The 16938-nt window shown below is 36.9% G+C and overlaps 1 protein-coding gene across 50 annotated transcripts in view; it reads right to left on the minus strand.

Moving 5' to 3' along the window:
• SK (small conductance calcium-activated potassium channel) overlaps nucleotides 1–16938 on the minus strand; it is an 877735-nt gene that overhangs the window by 45888 nt on the left and 814909 nt on the right. For all 50 annotated transcript variants that reach the window (XM_073973813.1, XM_073973828.1, XM_073973810.1 and 47 more), the window contains 3 exons: nucleotides 14775–14885; nucleotides 9599–9726; nucleotides 7338–7407 (listed from right to left, as the gene is read on the minus strand). In XM_073973813.1, the coding sequence (XP_073829914.1) occupies nucleotides 7338–7407; nucleotides 9599–9726; nucleotides 14775–14885 (309 nt within the window). The remainder of the gene's footprint in view (nucleotides 1–7337; nucleotides 7408–9598; nucleotides 9727–14774; nucleotides 14886–16938) is intronic.

A 16938-nucleotide genomic window follows, 5' to 3' on the forward strand; every position in this document is an offset into this window, starting at 1 on the left:
TAAAACTGGCCATCGGAAAGCTGCTATCTCAGCAGAAACCCACAGCATACTCCACTCAACTTACATAATTGTTCAATATAAGCTATTCTCGTCCCGCAAGAACAGTGCTTGGGAACGAAAAACCTCTACCACCGCGCACATGTTACGATGAGGAGTGTAGTTCTGCTACTAAACATACAATCTGTAGCAACGCGGAGCACGCCAGAGCGATATCTCAAGAAATAAGGATATGCAAAACGTATTTTCTACAGAACCAAGCATGGAAAAGACATTTTCTAAGCTATTTGTAATAAGAAGTATCGATGATTACGAATGTATACCGTCCAGCTATAGTGAGGTAACGACAGCTATAAGTCGACTAACGAATAATACGGCAGCAGGAGCTACCAACCGAGCTGTTGGAGGGCTATCAACCGAGCTGTTCAAGACCGGAGGCGAAGAACTGATAAGGTGTATTCATCAGCTCGTTAGCACAATTTGGCGGGAAGAACGCATGTCCCACGATTTGAAGTTGAGCATTCGATGTCTCATACATAAGAGAGATATTAGACTGTAGCTTCCAATTATAGAGACATAAAGCTGCTTATAAAATAGTATACAACGTATTATGCTAGCGATTTAAGCCTAAGATCAACCAGATAATAGGACTATAAATATTCGGTTTATAGCTGGCAAATCATCCATTGATCTGATCTTTACCCTGGAGAAACCCCAACAGAGACAGATCGAGACCTACCATCTTTTTGCCGACTTTATGGCTGTTTTCGACAGTCCGTTGACGTTCGAAGATTCAAAGATCAAGCCATGTCTGAGTCTGGTATTCAAGCAAAGCTTATACGACTGTGCAAGATTATTTTGACTGGTACGCGATCATCAGTTATAGTATAGTCTGAACTGTTGACTAACGAACGAGAATTCAGGCAAGATGCGGAAGAAAATAGAAATGTTACATTATACTACAAAAATCATTGCTGCAGAATATGCTGACCAAATCGACATCATAATTCGATCAGAATAAGTAGTAATGGATAAGAGTAGAAGAAGAATCTGCTAGAGTACGGAACAGCATTAAACAGCAAATTGCGGCTATTGACCAACTGTGGAAGTTGGCAACTACAATTTAAGGTAATTAATGACTTTATCTACCTCGGCACCGCTATAAATAGACAAAAAACAACATCAGTTCTGAAATAAGGAGATGAATAAAATTGGCAGACAGGTGCTACTTTGGCCTATGTAAGCAGTTCAGAAACAAAGCATCGTCAATATTTTAGTGTGCTGATGCACTGTTACAATCTTCGTCTTCCCATGAAGGTGATCCACTGGTGTCATGAGGTGGCACCATGTCCCTAGTTCTCGAGCGGCATTCAGGCAGGTGTGAATATACCAAGGTTTATTTTGTTCCTATTTCTGCTCTTGTAAAAGTAGCTGTGGCTTGTGTGGACTTAAATCTTGGGGTAGTTAGTGGTCGGAATTAGGACAGCAACGACCATTATGTTCAGCCATTCAGATGGTGAACAGTGTGACAGTGAATTTAGCGGTGGATATTTTCATTTCATATTTTCATCCGACGCCAAGATCGTACAAAAATCCGTATACATTACGTTTTTTATGCCGTCTGAGGATGTGGGATTTCAGAAAGGTAGAGGTTAAATAGTTCGGAAGATATCAGCCCGCCTAGGGGAACTCTCTGTATCACTCTTCGGTTCTTAGACATCTTATTTTTGAATTCCACAAACGACTGGCATCCAACGTTGTCTTCGAACAGCTTGCCAAAGGCAAAGGAGCCACCATGACTGTTCGGTCGCACGGCCTTTTCTGGTTCAGTCCTCGAATGATATGTGTGGATATGGCGGGTAATGATGTTGTGTTTATGCTGATGTTGGACAACTGAGAATCTGCTGTTCATCATGGGAAGAAGTAGTATCTATAGGATTTTCGCTACTGGCGACTGGAGGGAAATTTGGCTTACGACACGTAGTTTAACCACTTTTTCCGCTTATGCTCGCCTTCTAAACTGTTGACTTTAGGAGTAAGTTCCCTAACTTTTGGGGTACGTACGTACGACGAAGCTTATCATTCTCATTTGCCAGGACACGCCATTTATTAGACCGGGTGCCACAATGGCGATCTGTTGCAATTTCCTCTCATTCTCATAGGAGATTTTTTGTTCACCGTGAAAAATTTGGACCCTTGTGGTCATTGCCTATGACGGAATGCCAAAGCTCATGATGACCATGGAAGTCTTAGAATCAGATGATTATTGCCTTCCAAAAGCAAACTAAAATCAGGCTACTATTCATCGGCGCTAGGTGCACATTAAGCAACTTTACTTCGGCAGTCCCACCATTTACTGCTATCGCATACATTCCACTAGAGTCAAACTAAATCGAGATTGGCCTGTACTGGTCAGACCCTTTCCACAGGAAAGGGTGCTTTTTACTAACTTTTACAAAGCAAAGAGTGCTTCTTAAGACCCTTTCGCATGGTGCTTCTTAAGACAAGTGAACGGAAAAGGGTGCTTCTTTTCAAAGGAAAGCGTTCTTCTTAAGACCCTTTCCGGAGCTGATTCTTAAGCCCATTTTCAGATGTAAGGCTGCTTCTTAAGAGTCTTTCCAGAGGAAATGGTGCTTCTTAAGACCCTGTCCAGAGGAAAGGATGCTGCTTAAGACCCTTTCCAGAGGAAAGGGTGCTTCTTAAGACCCTGTCCAGAGAAAAGGATGCTTTTTAAACCCTTTTCAGAGGATAGGGTACTTCTTAAGACCCTTTCCATAGGAAAGGCTACTTCTTAAGACCCTTTCCAGAGGAAAGGGTGCTTCTTAAGATCCTTTCCAGAGGAAATGGAGTTTCTTTAGACCCTTTTCAGTGGAAAGAGTGCTTCTTAAGAACCTTTCCAGAGGAAATGGAGCTTCTTAAGACCCTTTCCAGAGGAAATGGAGCTTCTTAAGACCCTTTCCATAGGAAAGGGTACTTCTTAAGACCCTTTCCAGAGGAAACGGAGCTTCTTAAGACCCTGTCCAGAGGAAAGGGTGCTTCTTAACACGCTTTCCAGAGGAAAGGGTGCTTCTTCAGACCCTTTCCAGAGGAAATTGAGCTTCTTAAGACCCTTTCCAGAGGAAATGGAGCTTCTTAAGACCCTGTCCAGAGGAAAGGGTGCTTCTTAAGACCATTTCCAGTGGAATGAGTGCTTCTTAAGACCCTTTCCAGAGGAAATGGAGCTTCTTAAGACCCTTTCCAGAGGAAATGGCGCTTCTTAAGACCCTGTCCAGCGGAAAGGGTGCTTCTTAAGACCCTTTCCAGTGGAAAGAGTGCTTCTTAAGACCCTTTCCAGAGGAAAGGGTACTTCTTAAGACCCTTTCCAGAGGAAATGGAGCTTCTTAAGACCCTGTCCTGAGGAAAGGGTGCTTCTTAACACGCTTTCCAGAGGAAAGGGTGCTTCTTCAGACCCTTTCCAGAGGAAATTGAGCTTCTTAAGACCCTTTCTAGAGGAAATGGAGCTTCTTAAGACCCTGTCCAGAGGAAAGGGTGCTTCTTAAGACCCTTTCCAGTGGAAAGAGTGCTTCTTAAGACCCTTTCCAGAGGAAATGGAGCTTCTTAAGACCCTTTCCAGAGGAAATGGAGCTTCTTAAGACCCTGTCCAGAGGAAATGGAGCTTCTTAAGACCCTGTTCAGAGGAAAGAGTGCTTGTTAGGACCCTTTCCAGTGGAAAGAGTGCTTCTTAAGACTCTTTCCAGAGGAAAGGGTACTTCTTAAGACCCTTTCCAGAGGAAATTGAGCTTCTTAAGACCCTTTCCAGAGGAAATGGAGCTTCTTAAGACCCAGTCAACAGGAAAGGGTGCTTCTTAAGACCCCTTCCAGTGGAAAGAGTGCTTCTTAAGACCCTTTCCAGTGGAAAGAGTGCTTCTTAAGACCCTTTCCAGAGGAAAGGGTACTTCTTAAGACCCTTTCCAGAGGAAAGGGTGCTTCTTAAGACCCTTTCCAGAGGAAAAGAACGCTTCTTAACACCCTATATAGAGGAAAGCGTGCTTCTTAAGACCCTTTCCAGAGGAAATGGAGCTTCTTCAGACCCTTTCCAGAGGAAATGGAGCTTCTTAAGACCCTTTCCAGAGGAAATGGAGCTTCTTAAGACCCTGTCCAGAGGAAAGGGTGCTTCTTAAGACCCTTTCCAGTGGAAAGAGTGCTTCTTAAGACCCTTTCCAGAGGAAATGGAGCTTCTTAAGACCCTTTCCAGAGGAAATGGCGCTTCTTAAGACCCTGTCCAGAGGAAAGGGTGCTTCTTAAGACCCTTTCCAGTGGAAAGAGTGCTTCTTAAGACCCTTTCCAGAGGAAAGGGTACTCTTAAGACCCTTTCCAGAGGAAATGGAGCTTCTTAAGACCCTGTCCAGAGGAAAGGGTGCTTCTTAACACGCTTTCCAGAGAAAAGGGTGCTTCTTCAGACCCTTTCCAGAGGAAATTGAGCTTCTTAACCCTTTCGGCCCCAACGTTGCTAATAAGCAACTTCGATTTTGACGTCGTTTTATTTAAAACTAACAAAATTTTTTCCTCAAAGAACACATTGCTTTGGCTAATTGTAGTCCTAAGAATGCAAAAATTATAAAAAAGTGCCAGTTGTATCCCGATCAACAGAACTACGATGCATTATTCAATGTGAAGTCTGGAAAATCTCGGCATGTCTAAAATCGATGTGTACAGTCCAAATTATTTAAATCGTTTCTAAATCAAAATGTATGAGCTTTATGTTAAACTTTAGTTTTGATTCTTCAAAAGTAAGGTCAAAGGTATACTTCTATACAATTATAACATTTATATTTACATAATTGCACAAAATAATGAGCAAATAAATTTTAGATAAAATGTACTGTATCTTCCGAAATAGGTGGGGTAACGCCCACCAATTTATGTTATGTCTTAGTTTTGACTTATACTTTAAATCTATGTTTTTAAAGTAACTACTAATGCGAGGAAAAAAGTTCGGGGCCGAAAGGGTTAAGACCCTTTCTAGAGGAAATGGAGCTTCTTAAGACCCTGTCCAGAGGAAAGGGTGCTTCTTAAGACCCTTTCCAGTGGAAAGAGTGCTTCTTAAGACCCTTTCCAGAGGAAATGGAGCTTCTTAAGACCCTTTCCAGAGGAAATGGAGCTTCTTAAGACCCTTTCCAGTCAACAGGAAAGGGTGCTTCTTAAGACCCCTTCCAGTGGAAAGAGTGCTTCTTAAGACCCTTTCCAGAGGAAAGAGTGCTTCTTAAGACCCTTTCCAAAAAAAAAACAACATATTTCATTGTGTAAGTGATTAAAATATAAAATGTAAACAAAACTCCTTACATTTACAAAGGCATCGGTTAAATCAGACGGCGTCACATTACACGGGAATGACGTGATGAACTAGAGTGGTAATCGTTTCTTTTTTAATCGTTACTTCGCTGATCGTGTGTTTAACTTTCGGTGCTCAGTGAACTAGTAAACCTTAATGACCTACATATATCGACTGAACTAGTTCAAATGCTCTTTCCAATGAATCGTTCAAATGAATTAGTTCGTCCGTGAACCGCGTGTTGCCAGGCTCCATTTGAGTTTTTTTGACAGTTTGACAGTTTTTAGCCTATACGTACTCAAGACAGTTTGTCATACGACCTTGTGTTGTTTACTTGTGAATTTACTTGTGAACATTTTCGTCCGATCATTTTTCACAATTTTCGACGTGGATAATAACGGCAAGAGTGCATCGATCAAATTAAATCTTTGTATGTTGATAAAGGGCCATCCTAAAGCACTATGAAAACTGGTTTAATGAATTCAATCGTGGCTGACACTAGCTAAAAACGAAGGTCGTCAGGAAGCACAAAACCGGCCGTTGTGCCAGAAAAAATTAAGCCGTGGGCGAACAGATATAGCATGAACACCTGGCCTCAAAAATGGATTTTTCTCGTTATATCCAGCAAAATTGGATAATCGCTCAAAAAGAGGCTCTTGTGGAGTGGTGCAAAGAAATTGTGAATAAAAACGATCCTTGTGTTTCAAACGACGTTTATAAGATCGTCACAGAAGACGCATCTTGGATCTACGCCCGAAACAAAACAGGCATCGACCATTCAGATCTTCGAAAGCGAGCCAAATCCGAGGAAAGTTGGTCATGTATGATGCACTTCTCCGGCAAACCTGACCGTGTGGCGACTATGCGGCATCAGAAATGTAGGACAGTTAATTCTGTGTGTTACACTACAATTTGTTTGCCAGAAGTCTCTTGAGAAATTCGAAAAACGAACAAGAGAAGACGAATCATTCTGCACCATGACAATGCGAACCTCTCACACATCGGTTCAAACCAGCGCCTGTTTGACCGGACAAAACGAGGAATTGATGGGACCGCCATATAGCTCTGACTGGGAATCCAATGACTTTATTTGATTCCAGCATATCAAGGAAAAAGGCGTGGCCAACGATTTTCGTAGCCAGAAGATGTTGTAAAAGCGTTCAAAAATCATATTTTGGAGATGTTTAAATCGGAGTGGAAAAATGGATTCAACAGTTGGTTTGAGCGCATGATAAATCATATAAATGAAAACATATAAACAATAAAACTATTTTTTGATGGTAAATATTCGCGTTTTCATTCATATTCGCGTTCAGTCCTCGTATCGTTGGCGTGGATTCGATATCATCTCTTAAATTGTTTAAAAATATCACAGTAAAAAATATTTTAAATTTCGGAAAATAAAAGTTCTAATATATTTATTGGTGAAATAGTTTATATATAAATGTAGTTCTTCTTCTTCTTTATTTGCTAATTCGTTTTCCGAATGTTAGCGACCAATACAATACAAATATTTTTTTTATAAATACATATGGATACAATATTTGTAATATTTTTGTTTATAGATTGCTTAGTATATCTGCAAACGCCTCTCTATCTCTAGCCTTAAACAATGTAGTTCACTTAGCCATAAAACAAAATTGTTTGTGGTATAGGATATAATAATATAATAATTGTTCCACAAACATCCCAGATGGGACAAGGGAGACTTCTCTCATATCAATGAGTGCACGCCGATTCATATTGGCTCAATGATATGGGACCTACTTTTTATTGCCGAGTCCGAACGGCGTGTCTTTACGACACCACTTGTAGAGAAGTTTTTCATGGCTTAAATACTCAGGAAATGTCGCCAGCATTACTGAGGGGGAATTTTGCCACCGTTGAAAATTTGATGTTGCTTGGCCTGGGATTCGAACCGCAGACCTTCTGAGTGCAAGGCGGACGTGCTAACCATTGCACCACGGTGGCCCCCCATATAGGGGGTATAGGATATACAGAAGAATTTATGTAGAATAATTGAACTTACCTTGGCCATATCGGTTATTGTGTTGGCGTTATCCATGAGTTTGCGTTGATCCATTTTAACTTTTCGTAACCTATATTTTTGTTGTTTTGGTTTCGAAAGTTTTGTGGAGAATTACAGTTCAAAAAAACAAAGTAGAATTTGAAAGAAAAGAAAAACAAAAAATAATACGAAAAAAATAAACGAAAAAAGAAGCCATTATGAATAATAAGTATAAGATGTTCATAGATTAAGATGTTAGTAGAGTTGTGTACTTTTTTTACGTTTTCTACATAATACTGTAGCAAAACTTATAGCAGTTTAGTAGCAATTATTGTTTTTTTTTTTGTTATTTTGGGTTGAAAAATACTTTGCGATGGAAATATTAAATTTCGTCGTTAAGATTGCAGAAATATCGTATCTCAAAATGAACCTAAAGAAAAAAAAGTATCATGAGGTCCTAAAAATTTTAAACTTTGTAGAGATATAAAGAGAAAGGGAGCGAGAGAGTGAGTGTGGAGAAATAGAGACAGAGTGCTAAAGAGTTTGGGTTGAATTAATAAAAAAAAAAAAATAATTTGGGGTATTGTGTTAGCATTGAGGGGTCAAGAGTTCTGGTTCTCTTGAAGAGGTCCTATGTTTTGTGAGGCTTTGTCCCTAAGGTTTAGTTTCTGCAATCTTAACTGTAACGAAATCTTTTTGAGAAACTAATATTCAAAGTGAAAATTGGAGTTTACATTCATGTGTAAGTCCACCACTAGTTAACGTACAAACATTGAAGAGATCTGTGTCAGATCCTCACAGATTTCTGGCTAAGTTTTCTTTTCTTTTTTTGAAGAGGGATAGGTAAAAAGGATACGTGTGAGAGAGAGAGTAGTAGTAGTAGGAGTCATGGAAAGTTAGAGAGAGTATGGGGAAATAGCAAATAGAGACATAGACTTGAGCTGAAGGAAGATACAGAGAAATTTGTTGCATGGGTAAATAGTATAAGAGTTATATAGAGAGAGATAGTAAAGATACAGAGAGACAGACAGATATTGCATGTGAGTTAAAGTGAAAGAAATTGTGGCAAGTGAGGTAGATAGTTCTTATTCAAAAACTGTTCGGTTTACTTTTTCTTTGCGATTGTGAGGGGGCCCATAAATAAGTGCTCTGAATAAATAGTAATGGGTGGCAATGACCTTTTCCTTGAAGTTATTTTGAGATACGAATTTCTAAAAAATTAACGACTCTTCTTGTCTTTTCTTTTGTGTTTTGCTTTTAAGGATAATGGGTTTGTTAGTAATTGTTTTTTGTTTTGTTTTTTATTTCGATTATTGCTGTTGTTTTTTTATGAACACAATTTGTTTTGTAAATTTGGCTTTACAACCGATTTACAGGCTAGTAAAACGAGTTCTCAAACAAATGCAAGTGTGGCTGTTAGACCAAAAAATATAAACAGAATTTTTTTTATTTCTAAAACAATTCTGCAGAGTAACAGCACACACACACTTACATTTACTAAAGCATTAACTTAAAGCGAGTGGATTAAAAAAAAAGGGAAAAAATCTCTACACAAACACTTGTCTTAAGAAGTGTTTTGGACAGATTTTTTGTTTGCCAGACATAAGGACAATCAGAGTCGGTCAGTTTTTTTTTTGTTGGAAATGCAGGGGACCCCTATAAAATTGCAGGTCAATAAACACTAGTGCTTGAAACCGAGACAGTTTCTTCTTCTAGACGTAACAAGGTCAGGACAATACACACATATGAATATACACACACATATTACTAATCACAAACGAACACACATTGTCTATATGGTGTGTTAGTTGACCATGAATTTCGGGCATGGAAATCAGGCTGCTTGCCATGATGATATTTAGTGATGAGAGTCAATGGCTTAAACGCCGCCATCGACTGACAGACAAAGCAACAAAATGAAGCTAGTGGGGGTCTTGAAAAAAAGCTGCCTAAATGTTCAAATTAACCTCACAAGCTCAAGCATTTGCAACCAATTGAGTTTGGTTGGTTGGCTGTTTCTTTGTTAGGCCGGCTGATTAGTAGTTGGCATTGGAGAAGTGGAAGTGGAAATTTTCTCGGGCATTTTCTGTTTTAATGTTTTCTGTTTCTTTCCTTTGAATTGGTGTGAAGGTTGTTAGTAAAGTCTTTCATTGCTCTTAATGTTTGGATAGAAGGATCATTCTTTTTTTGTTTTTGTAAAAAAGGTTTGGTTGGTTGGTTGATTGTTTTTGCTGTTTAGTTTGATTTGTTGTTTGATTTTTTGTTGGTTGATGAATACTCACGCATAAATTGCTAGAAGGAACTTTCTTTGGTGGGTTCTTACACGTCCGGGATTAACCCGTTTTACTAGTCTTGTATGTTTGTAAATGAGCCAAGTTTCACGAAGAACATTCGCCGCAGCATTTTTCAGCTAAAAGATACATGTGTAAATTTATAGTAGTAGAATACATACATACATACATACGCATATATTTTTTGGTATTTTATGTTTTTTTTTGTAGATAGAGAGAGCAGGGTTGTTGGTTAATGTGTTTTTTTTTTTTTGTTTTATTGTTAAGTTTAAGAAAATATTAAAATATATGTTATGAAGAAAATAGGTAAACAATTCATAATCATACAAACAAACAGAAATAACAGAAGAAGATAGAAAGAAAAAACAAATAAGAAGGCAATAAGTAAAATACGTACATACAAATGTTTTATATTATCTTATAAACCACTAAATTTTTTTTGGAAAATTATTACAAATTGAATATACATAATTGTATCTACAAAAATTTCTACATTCCCAAGGCAAAGGCTTCTCAGGAAACTGCACTTAATTGGATGTTCAATTCCAATGCCAATTATTGTATAAATTTAAGTGGTTTAAAATATATGAAATATTAATAGTGTGTGGAATACATATTGTCAATTTTAACTTATCGTCAAAAACATTCGATTAGTCAAAAGATCAGTCTATGGATCCCGTTATTATTAGTATGTGCCATTAATACATATTAGTGAAAATGGAAAAAAATAATAAAGTGTTAAAATATTATATAAAACATGACCATGTACATCTGACTGATTGGCTTGTTTTTTTTTTTTCGTAAAATTTATATTAATTTTGTTTTTGTAAATGTGAAATAAATATTTTCTATTTACAAAAAGGAAACTATACAAATTTTATAAAATAGTTCCATTTCAAAATATATTATAAAAAAATTAAAATAAAAAACAAGCAAGAACGACAAATTTCTGGTGGGAAGACTAAGTACCATATTTCAGCCATTTCGGGGGGATATTGAGGCCAAAACATTTAAAATACCGAAAATCGGAAGATACCGTTCTATGGGGACTATATGAAGACGTTTACCTCTATCGACAAATTTCAGGTGGAAAGTTTTATACACCCAGCGTAGACTAAGTACCAAATTTCGGCCATTTCAGTGGTATGTATATTAAGAATAAAATCTTAAAAATACCGAAAATCGGAAGCTACCGTTCTACAGGGCCTATATGAAGACGTTGACCTGTACCGACAACTAAGACCAAATACCAAATTTTAGCAATTTTGGTGCGATATTGAAGGTAAAAAACCTTCAAAATACCTAAATCGGGAGGTAGCGTTCTACGAGGGCTATATGAAGACGTGGACCTATAGCCACAAATTTCAGGTGGAAAAATTGTGTACCCCCAACGAACACCAAATACCAACTTTCAGCCATTTCGGTGGGGCTATATGAAGACGTTGACCTATACCGATAAATTTCCGGTGGAAAGTTTTATTCCCCCAACGAAGACTAAATACCAAATTTCAGCCATTTCGGAGGATATTGAGGCCACAACCTAAAAAATACCGAAAATCGGAAGGTACCTCCCTCTGGGGATTATATGAAGACGTAAACCTATACAGACAAATTTCAGTTGGAATGTTTTACGCCCCCAACGAAGACTTAGTATCTAACTTTAGCAATTTCGGGGCGATATTGAGGCAACAACCTTCAATATAACGAAAATCAGGAGGTACCGCTCTATGGGAACTATATGAAAACGTTAACCTACATCAACAAATTTCAGGTGTTGTATACCCCCAACGAAAACTACATATCAAATTTTAGCCATTTCGGGGGAAATTGAGGACACAACCTTCAAAATACCGAAAAACGGGAGATTCAGATCAATTGGGGCTATATAAAGAGGTGGACCTATACCTACAACATTTCAGGTAGAAAGCTTTATATCCCCAACGAAGACCATATACCAAATTTTAGCCATTTCGGTGCGATATTGAGGCTATAACCTTAAAAATACCGAAAAGCGAGCGGTACCGTTCTACGGGGGCTATATGAAGACGTGGACCTATAGCCACAAATTTCAGGCTGAAAAATTGTATGCCCCCAACGAACACTAAATACCAACTTTTAGCCATTTCGGTGGGATATTGAGGCCCCAATCTTCATATCTTCTATATGACGACGTTGACCTATACCGATAAATTTCCGGTGGGAAGTTTTATTTCCCCAACGAAGACTAAATACAAAATTTCAGCCATTTCGGGGAGATATTGAGGTCACAACCTTAAAAATACCGAAAATCGGAAGGTACCTCCCATGAGGATTATATGAAGACGTGAACCTATACATACAAATTTCAGTTGGAATATTTTACGCCCCCAACGAAGACTTAATATCAAACATTAGCCATTTTGGGGCGATATTGGGGCAACAACCTTCAAAATACCAAAAATCGGGAGGTACCGTTCTATGGGGGCTATATGAAGACGTTGACCTATACCGATAAATTTCCGGTGGAAAGTTTTATTCCCCCAAAGAAGACTAAATACCAAATGTCAGCCATTTCGGGGGGATATTGAGGTCACAACCTTAAAAATACCGAAAATCGGAAGGTTCCGTTCTATGGGGACTATATGAAGACGTGACCTATGCCGACAAATTTCATATGGAAAGTTTTATGCCCCCAATGAAGACTAAATACCAAACTTTAGCCATTTTGGGGGATACTAAGGGCACAACCATCAAAATACCGAAAATCGGAAGGTACCGTTCTATGAGGGCTATATGAAGACGTGGGACATATACCAAAAAATTTCAGGTGGACAATTTTATACCCCCAACGAAGACTAAATACCAAATTTTAGCAATTTCGCGGCAATATTTAGGTCACAACCTTCAAAATACCGAAAATCTGGAGGTAGCGCTCTATGGGGGCTATATGAAGATGTGGACCTATACCGACATATATCAGGTGGAAAGTTTTACACCCCCAACGAAGAGTAAATAACAAATTTGAGCCATTTCTGTGGGAAATTGAGGCTAAATCGTTCCAAATACCGAAAATCGGAAGGTACCGTTCTATGAGGGCTATATGAAGACGTGGACCTATACCGACAAATTTCAGGTGGAAAGTTGTATACCCCCAATGAAGACTAAATACCAAATTTCAGTAATTTCAGTGGTATGTCGAGGCCACAACCTTCAAACTACTAAAAATCGGAAGGTACCGTTCAATGTGGAAGCTATATCCAAATCTGAACCGATTCTTACCAAAATAAATAGCGTTCGTCCTTATGCTAAAATTATCTAAATATATGTATAAAAGAATTACGTACAACAATCTTTAAACAAATCTAAACGTACAATTAAATGGTATAAAAAGTCTATGTAGTATTGAAATCTCTTCCATTGTTTGTATTGTTTGTATGGCTACCCTTGCGGCTGTAAATCAAATTGTTACGGGCCATTGCAGACAAACGTTGTTTTATTTAATGGCTCATTTAACAAATTAATTGAAATCAATGACGAGTTGCGAAACTTAATAATAAAATGAAACAAAAAAACAAAAGAGTAAATCAACGAAAACCGACAAAACTAACAAAAAGTGTGACAATAATTGTTGTATTGAAATGAGCCCATTAAAATGGCTATAATATAAAGTTTAACAATACAAAAAAATGATATAAAAGATACTGTGTATACATACAATCAGGAAAATATATTTTGTAATTTAAAACAACAACCAATTGCTGCTATTATATTTAAGTACGTATATACATTAGGTGTTTTAAGTTTTCGATTTTTTCACTCAAAAACTATTTCTTGTTGCACGAATGAATGAGGAAAAGAAAGTGAATTTGTTTTACTGTGTGTTTTTTGGGGTGGATAATTGTTAGGACTAATTTTTTAAGACCACAGAGGGACACAGGTATTCATATAGAATACCAAAGTTCTCAATATAAACGACCACTGGTCTTCATATAGAAGACCACAGGTCTTCATATAGGCATTCATAGGGCCACAGGCTCTCATAAAGCCAAGACTTCATCAGCTAAATGATAGGCGCTGTAGTTTGAAGGGAAGGTCTCCCTATTATTATTATTTTTATTATTATTATTATTACAACTCATGTGCAACGGTAGTGATGTAGGCTACGACACAGTCGTTCCCCTCCCGACTATAGCCTTTGCATAATTGTTTTTTTTTAATATTAAAAAAATATTTTAATATTAAATAAATTAATAATCAATTCAGTGCTAATAATATTAGTGTACTTAACATATTTTCTATTTGTTTATAAACGTGACATTTGCTGTCAGCAAAATAAATGCCAATATAAATAATAATCACATTGTTATGGCCATAGAAATACGCTTTAAATGCTGTGTCATGGTCATATTTTATATATGTAATTATGATTATTAATAATTGTAATTATTTAATTGTTAATTTAATAGGTGTATGGGAAAATTGTATTTAATTGTTTGTAATGCTGAATGGTTAAGCTGAATTCAATTAAAAAATAAAACGCTAGCAACAAATTTATGAAGCAGGAAAATATATATATTTTTTTAAAGGGTATCATAGGTTTGGTGCGAAAATTAAGATAGAATGAGAGAGAGCGATTAGCAATAGATATGAGAGACATTGGCGTGTCTAGTATACATCAGATGTGATAGAACTAGTATAAAAGGATTATTGAAGGTGAGATCTTTAATTAATTTTTTCTTGATTGCGTTATAAATAAATAAAACTTTTTACTAATAATAATTAATTACAAAATGCAAAAATGTTGATTTTTTTTTACAATCTTAATGTTGGAAAATATCTGGAAAAATCCTCTTTGAATATAAAAATATATTTTTGGTGGGCATATAACCAAATTGTTTGTAGGTTATGTTTGCCACCCTCAAATAGTGCTAGCCACGCCCATGTACTCTCGCGAAAATAGTATGCATTTCAAGAATTTAGTAAGAAAAGTTCATAAAAAAATGTATGGCATAAAACATAACAAATAGTCCACAGAAAAAGGAAAGGAAATAACAGAATAGTTTTTTTTAAAGAATTTTACGTAAGAAAATACGTACAGAGAAACGAAACAACAACAAAAAAAGAAAACAGAAAGAGAAACAAGAACAATAGTGTTAACAACAATCAACTTGAAACTAAATTTAAATACCCTTTTTGTTAACTGAGTATCCATCATAAAGTTGTGCACATGCTTTTCAGCTCTTGTCAATTCCAATTTTCTGGATACGACCGCCACTAGAAGAGCCGTACAACCGGCACCCTATATGAAATGAAAAGAGGAAGAGAGAGAGAATACAATTAAAAATATTTTTATTTTAAATATTTCAAGAGTAACGCATAATAATAATTATGCTTCCAAGTATCTTTTAACTGATGATTGGCGTCCAGCTGTAAGGGGGAGGAAAAGGGGTTATTAATGTTTTGTTTATTTGTTTCACAGTCCAGTGTCTATGTTCGTCTGTTGGTGTTTGATTGTTGGTCCTTTAAATGGCATAACAATAAAATGGTCTTTGCTGTCCTGCTGCTACAATAAAAGTTCCGTTAATAATAAATGCTTTTAAAGTCGAGTGTCATGGATTTCTAGATACAGTGTTTTGAAATCAAACAAATTTGGATATTAATATAATTTCTTGAAAATATCATTTTCCTATACAGGAATATTTGAGCCTCAAACTTTTCTATACAGGAATGTTTGAGCCTCAATCTTTTCAATACAGGAATCTTTGAGCCTAAAGTTCCCAAAGGAGGAATGCTTGAGCCTCAAACTTTCCTATAAAGAAATGTTTGAGCCTCAAACTTCCCAATAGAGGAATGTTTGAGTCTCAAATTATCCTATACAGAAATGTTTGAGTCTCAAACTTTCCTATACCGGAATGTTTGAGCCTCAAACTTTCCTATACAGGAATGTTTGAGTTTCAAACTTTCCTATACAGGAATGTTTGAGTTTCAAACTTTCCTATACAGGAATGTTTGAGTTTCAAACTTTCCTATACAGGAATGTTTGAGTTTCAAACTTTCCTATACAGGAATGTTTGAGTTTCAAACTTTCCTATACAGGAATGTTTGAGTTTCAAACTTTCCTATACAGGAATGTTTGAGTCTCAAACTTCCCAATAGAGAAATTTTTGAGCCTCAAACTTTCCTATAGAGGAATGTTTAAGCCTCAAACTTTCCTATAAAGGAATGTTTGAGTCTCAAATTTTACTATAGACGAATATTTGAGCCTCAAACTTTCCCATAGAGGAATGTGTGAGCATCAAACTTTCCTATAGACGAATGTTTGAAACTCAAACTTTCCCATAGAGGAATGTTTGAGCATCAAACTTTCCTGTAGAGGAATGTTTGAGCCTCAAACGTTCCTATAGAGGAATGAAATGTTTGAGCCTAAAACTTCCTATAGAGAAATGTTTCAGCCTCAAACGTTTCTATATAGGAATGTTTGAGCCTCAAACTTCCTATAGAGGAATGTTTCAGCCTCAAACGTTCCTATAGAGGAATGTTTGAACCTCAAACTTTCCTCTATAGGAACGTTTGAGGCTGAAACATTCCTATAGACGAATGTTGGAGCATCAAACTTTCCTATAGACGAATGTTTGAGCCTCAAACTTTCCCATAGAGAAATGTTTGAGCATCAAACTTTCCTGTAGAGGAATGTTTGAGCCTCAAACGTTCCTATAGAGGAATGAAATGTTTGAGCCTAAAACTTCCTATAGAGAAATGTTTCAGCCTCAAACGTTTCTATAGAGGAATGTTTGAGCCTCAAACTTCCTATAGAGGAATGTTTCAGCCTCAAACGTTTCTATAGAGGAATGTTTGAGCCTCAAACTTTCCTATAAAGAAATGTTTGAGCCTCAAACTTCCCAATAGAGGAATGTTTGAGTCTCAAATTATCCTATACAGAAATGTTTGAGTCTCAAACTTTCCTATACCGGAATGTTTGAGCCTCAAACTTTCCTATACAGGAATGTTTGAGTTTCAAACTTTCCTATACAGGAATGTTTGAGTTTCAAACTTTCCTATACAGGAATGTTTGAGTCTCAAACTTCCCAATAGAGAAATTTTTGAGCCTCAAACTTTCCTATAGAGGAATGTTTAAGCCTCAAACTTTTCTATAAAGGAATGTTTGAGTCTCAAATTTTACTATAGACGAATATTTGAGCCTCAAACTTTCCCATAGAGGAATGTGTGAGCATTAAACTTTCCTATAGACGAATGTTTGAAACTCAAACTTTCCCATAGAGGAATGTTTGAGAATCAAACTTTCCTGTAGAGGAATGTTTGAGCCTCAGAAATGTTTGAGCCTAAAACTTCCT

The sequence above is a fragment of the Musca autumnalis genome, unplaced genomic scaffold, assembly GCF_047663935.1.
Source record: "Musca autumnalis isolate F117 unplaced genomic scaffold, ASM4766393v1 scaffold_3, whole genome shotgun sequence".
Classification (NCBI taxonomy): Eukaryota; Metazoa; Arthropoda; class Insecta; order Diptera; family Muscidae; genus Musca; species Musca autumnalis.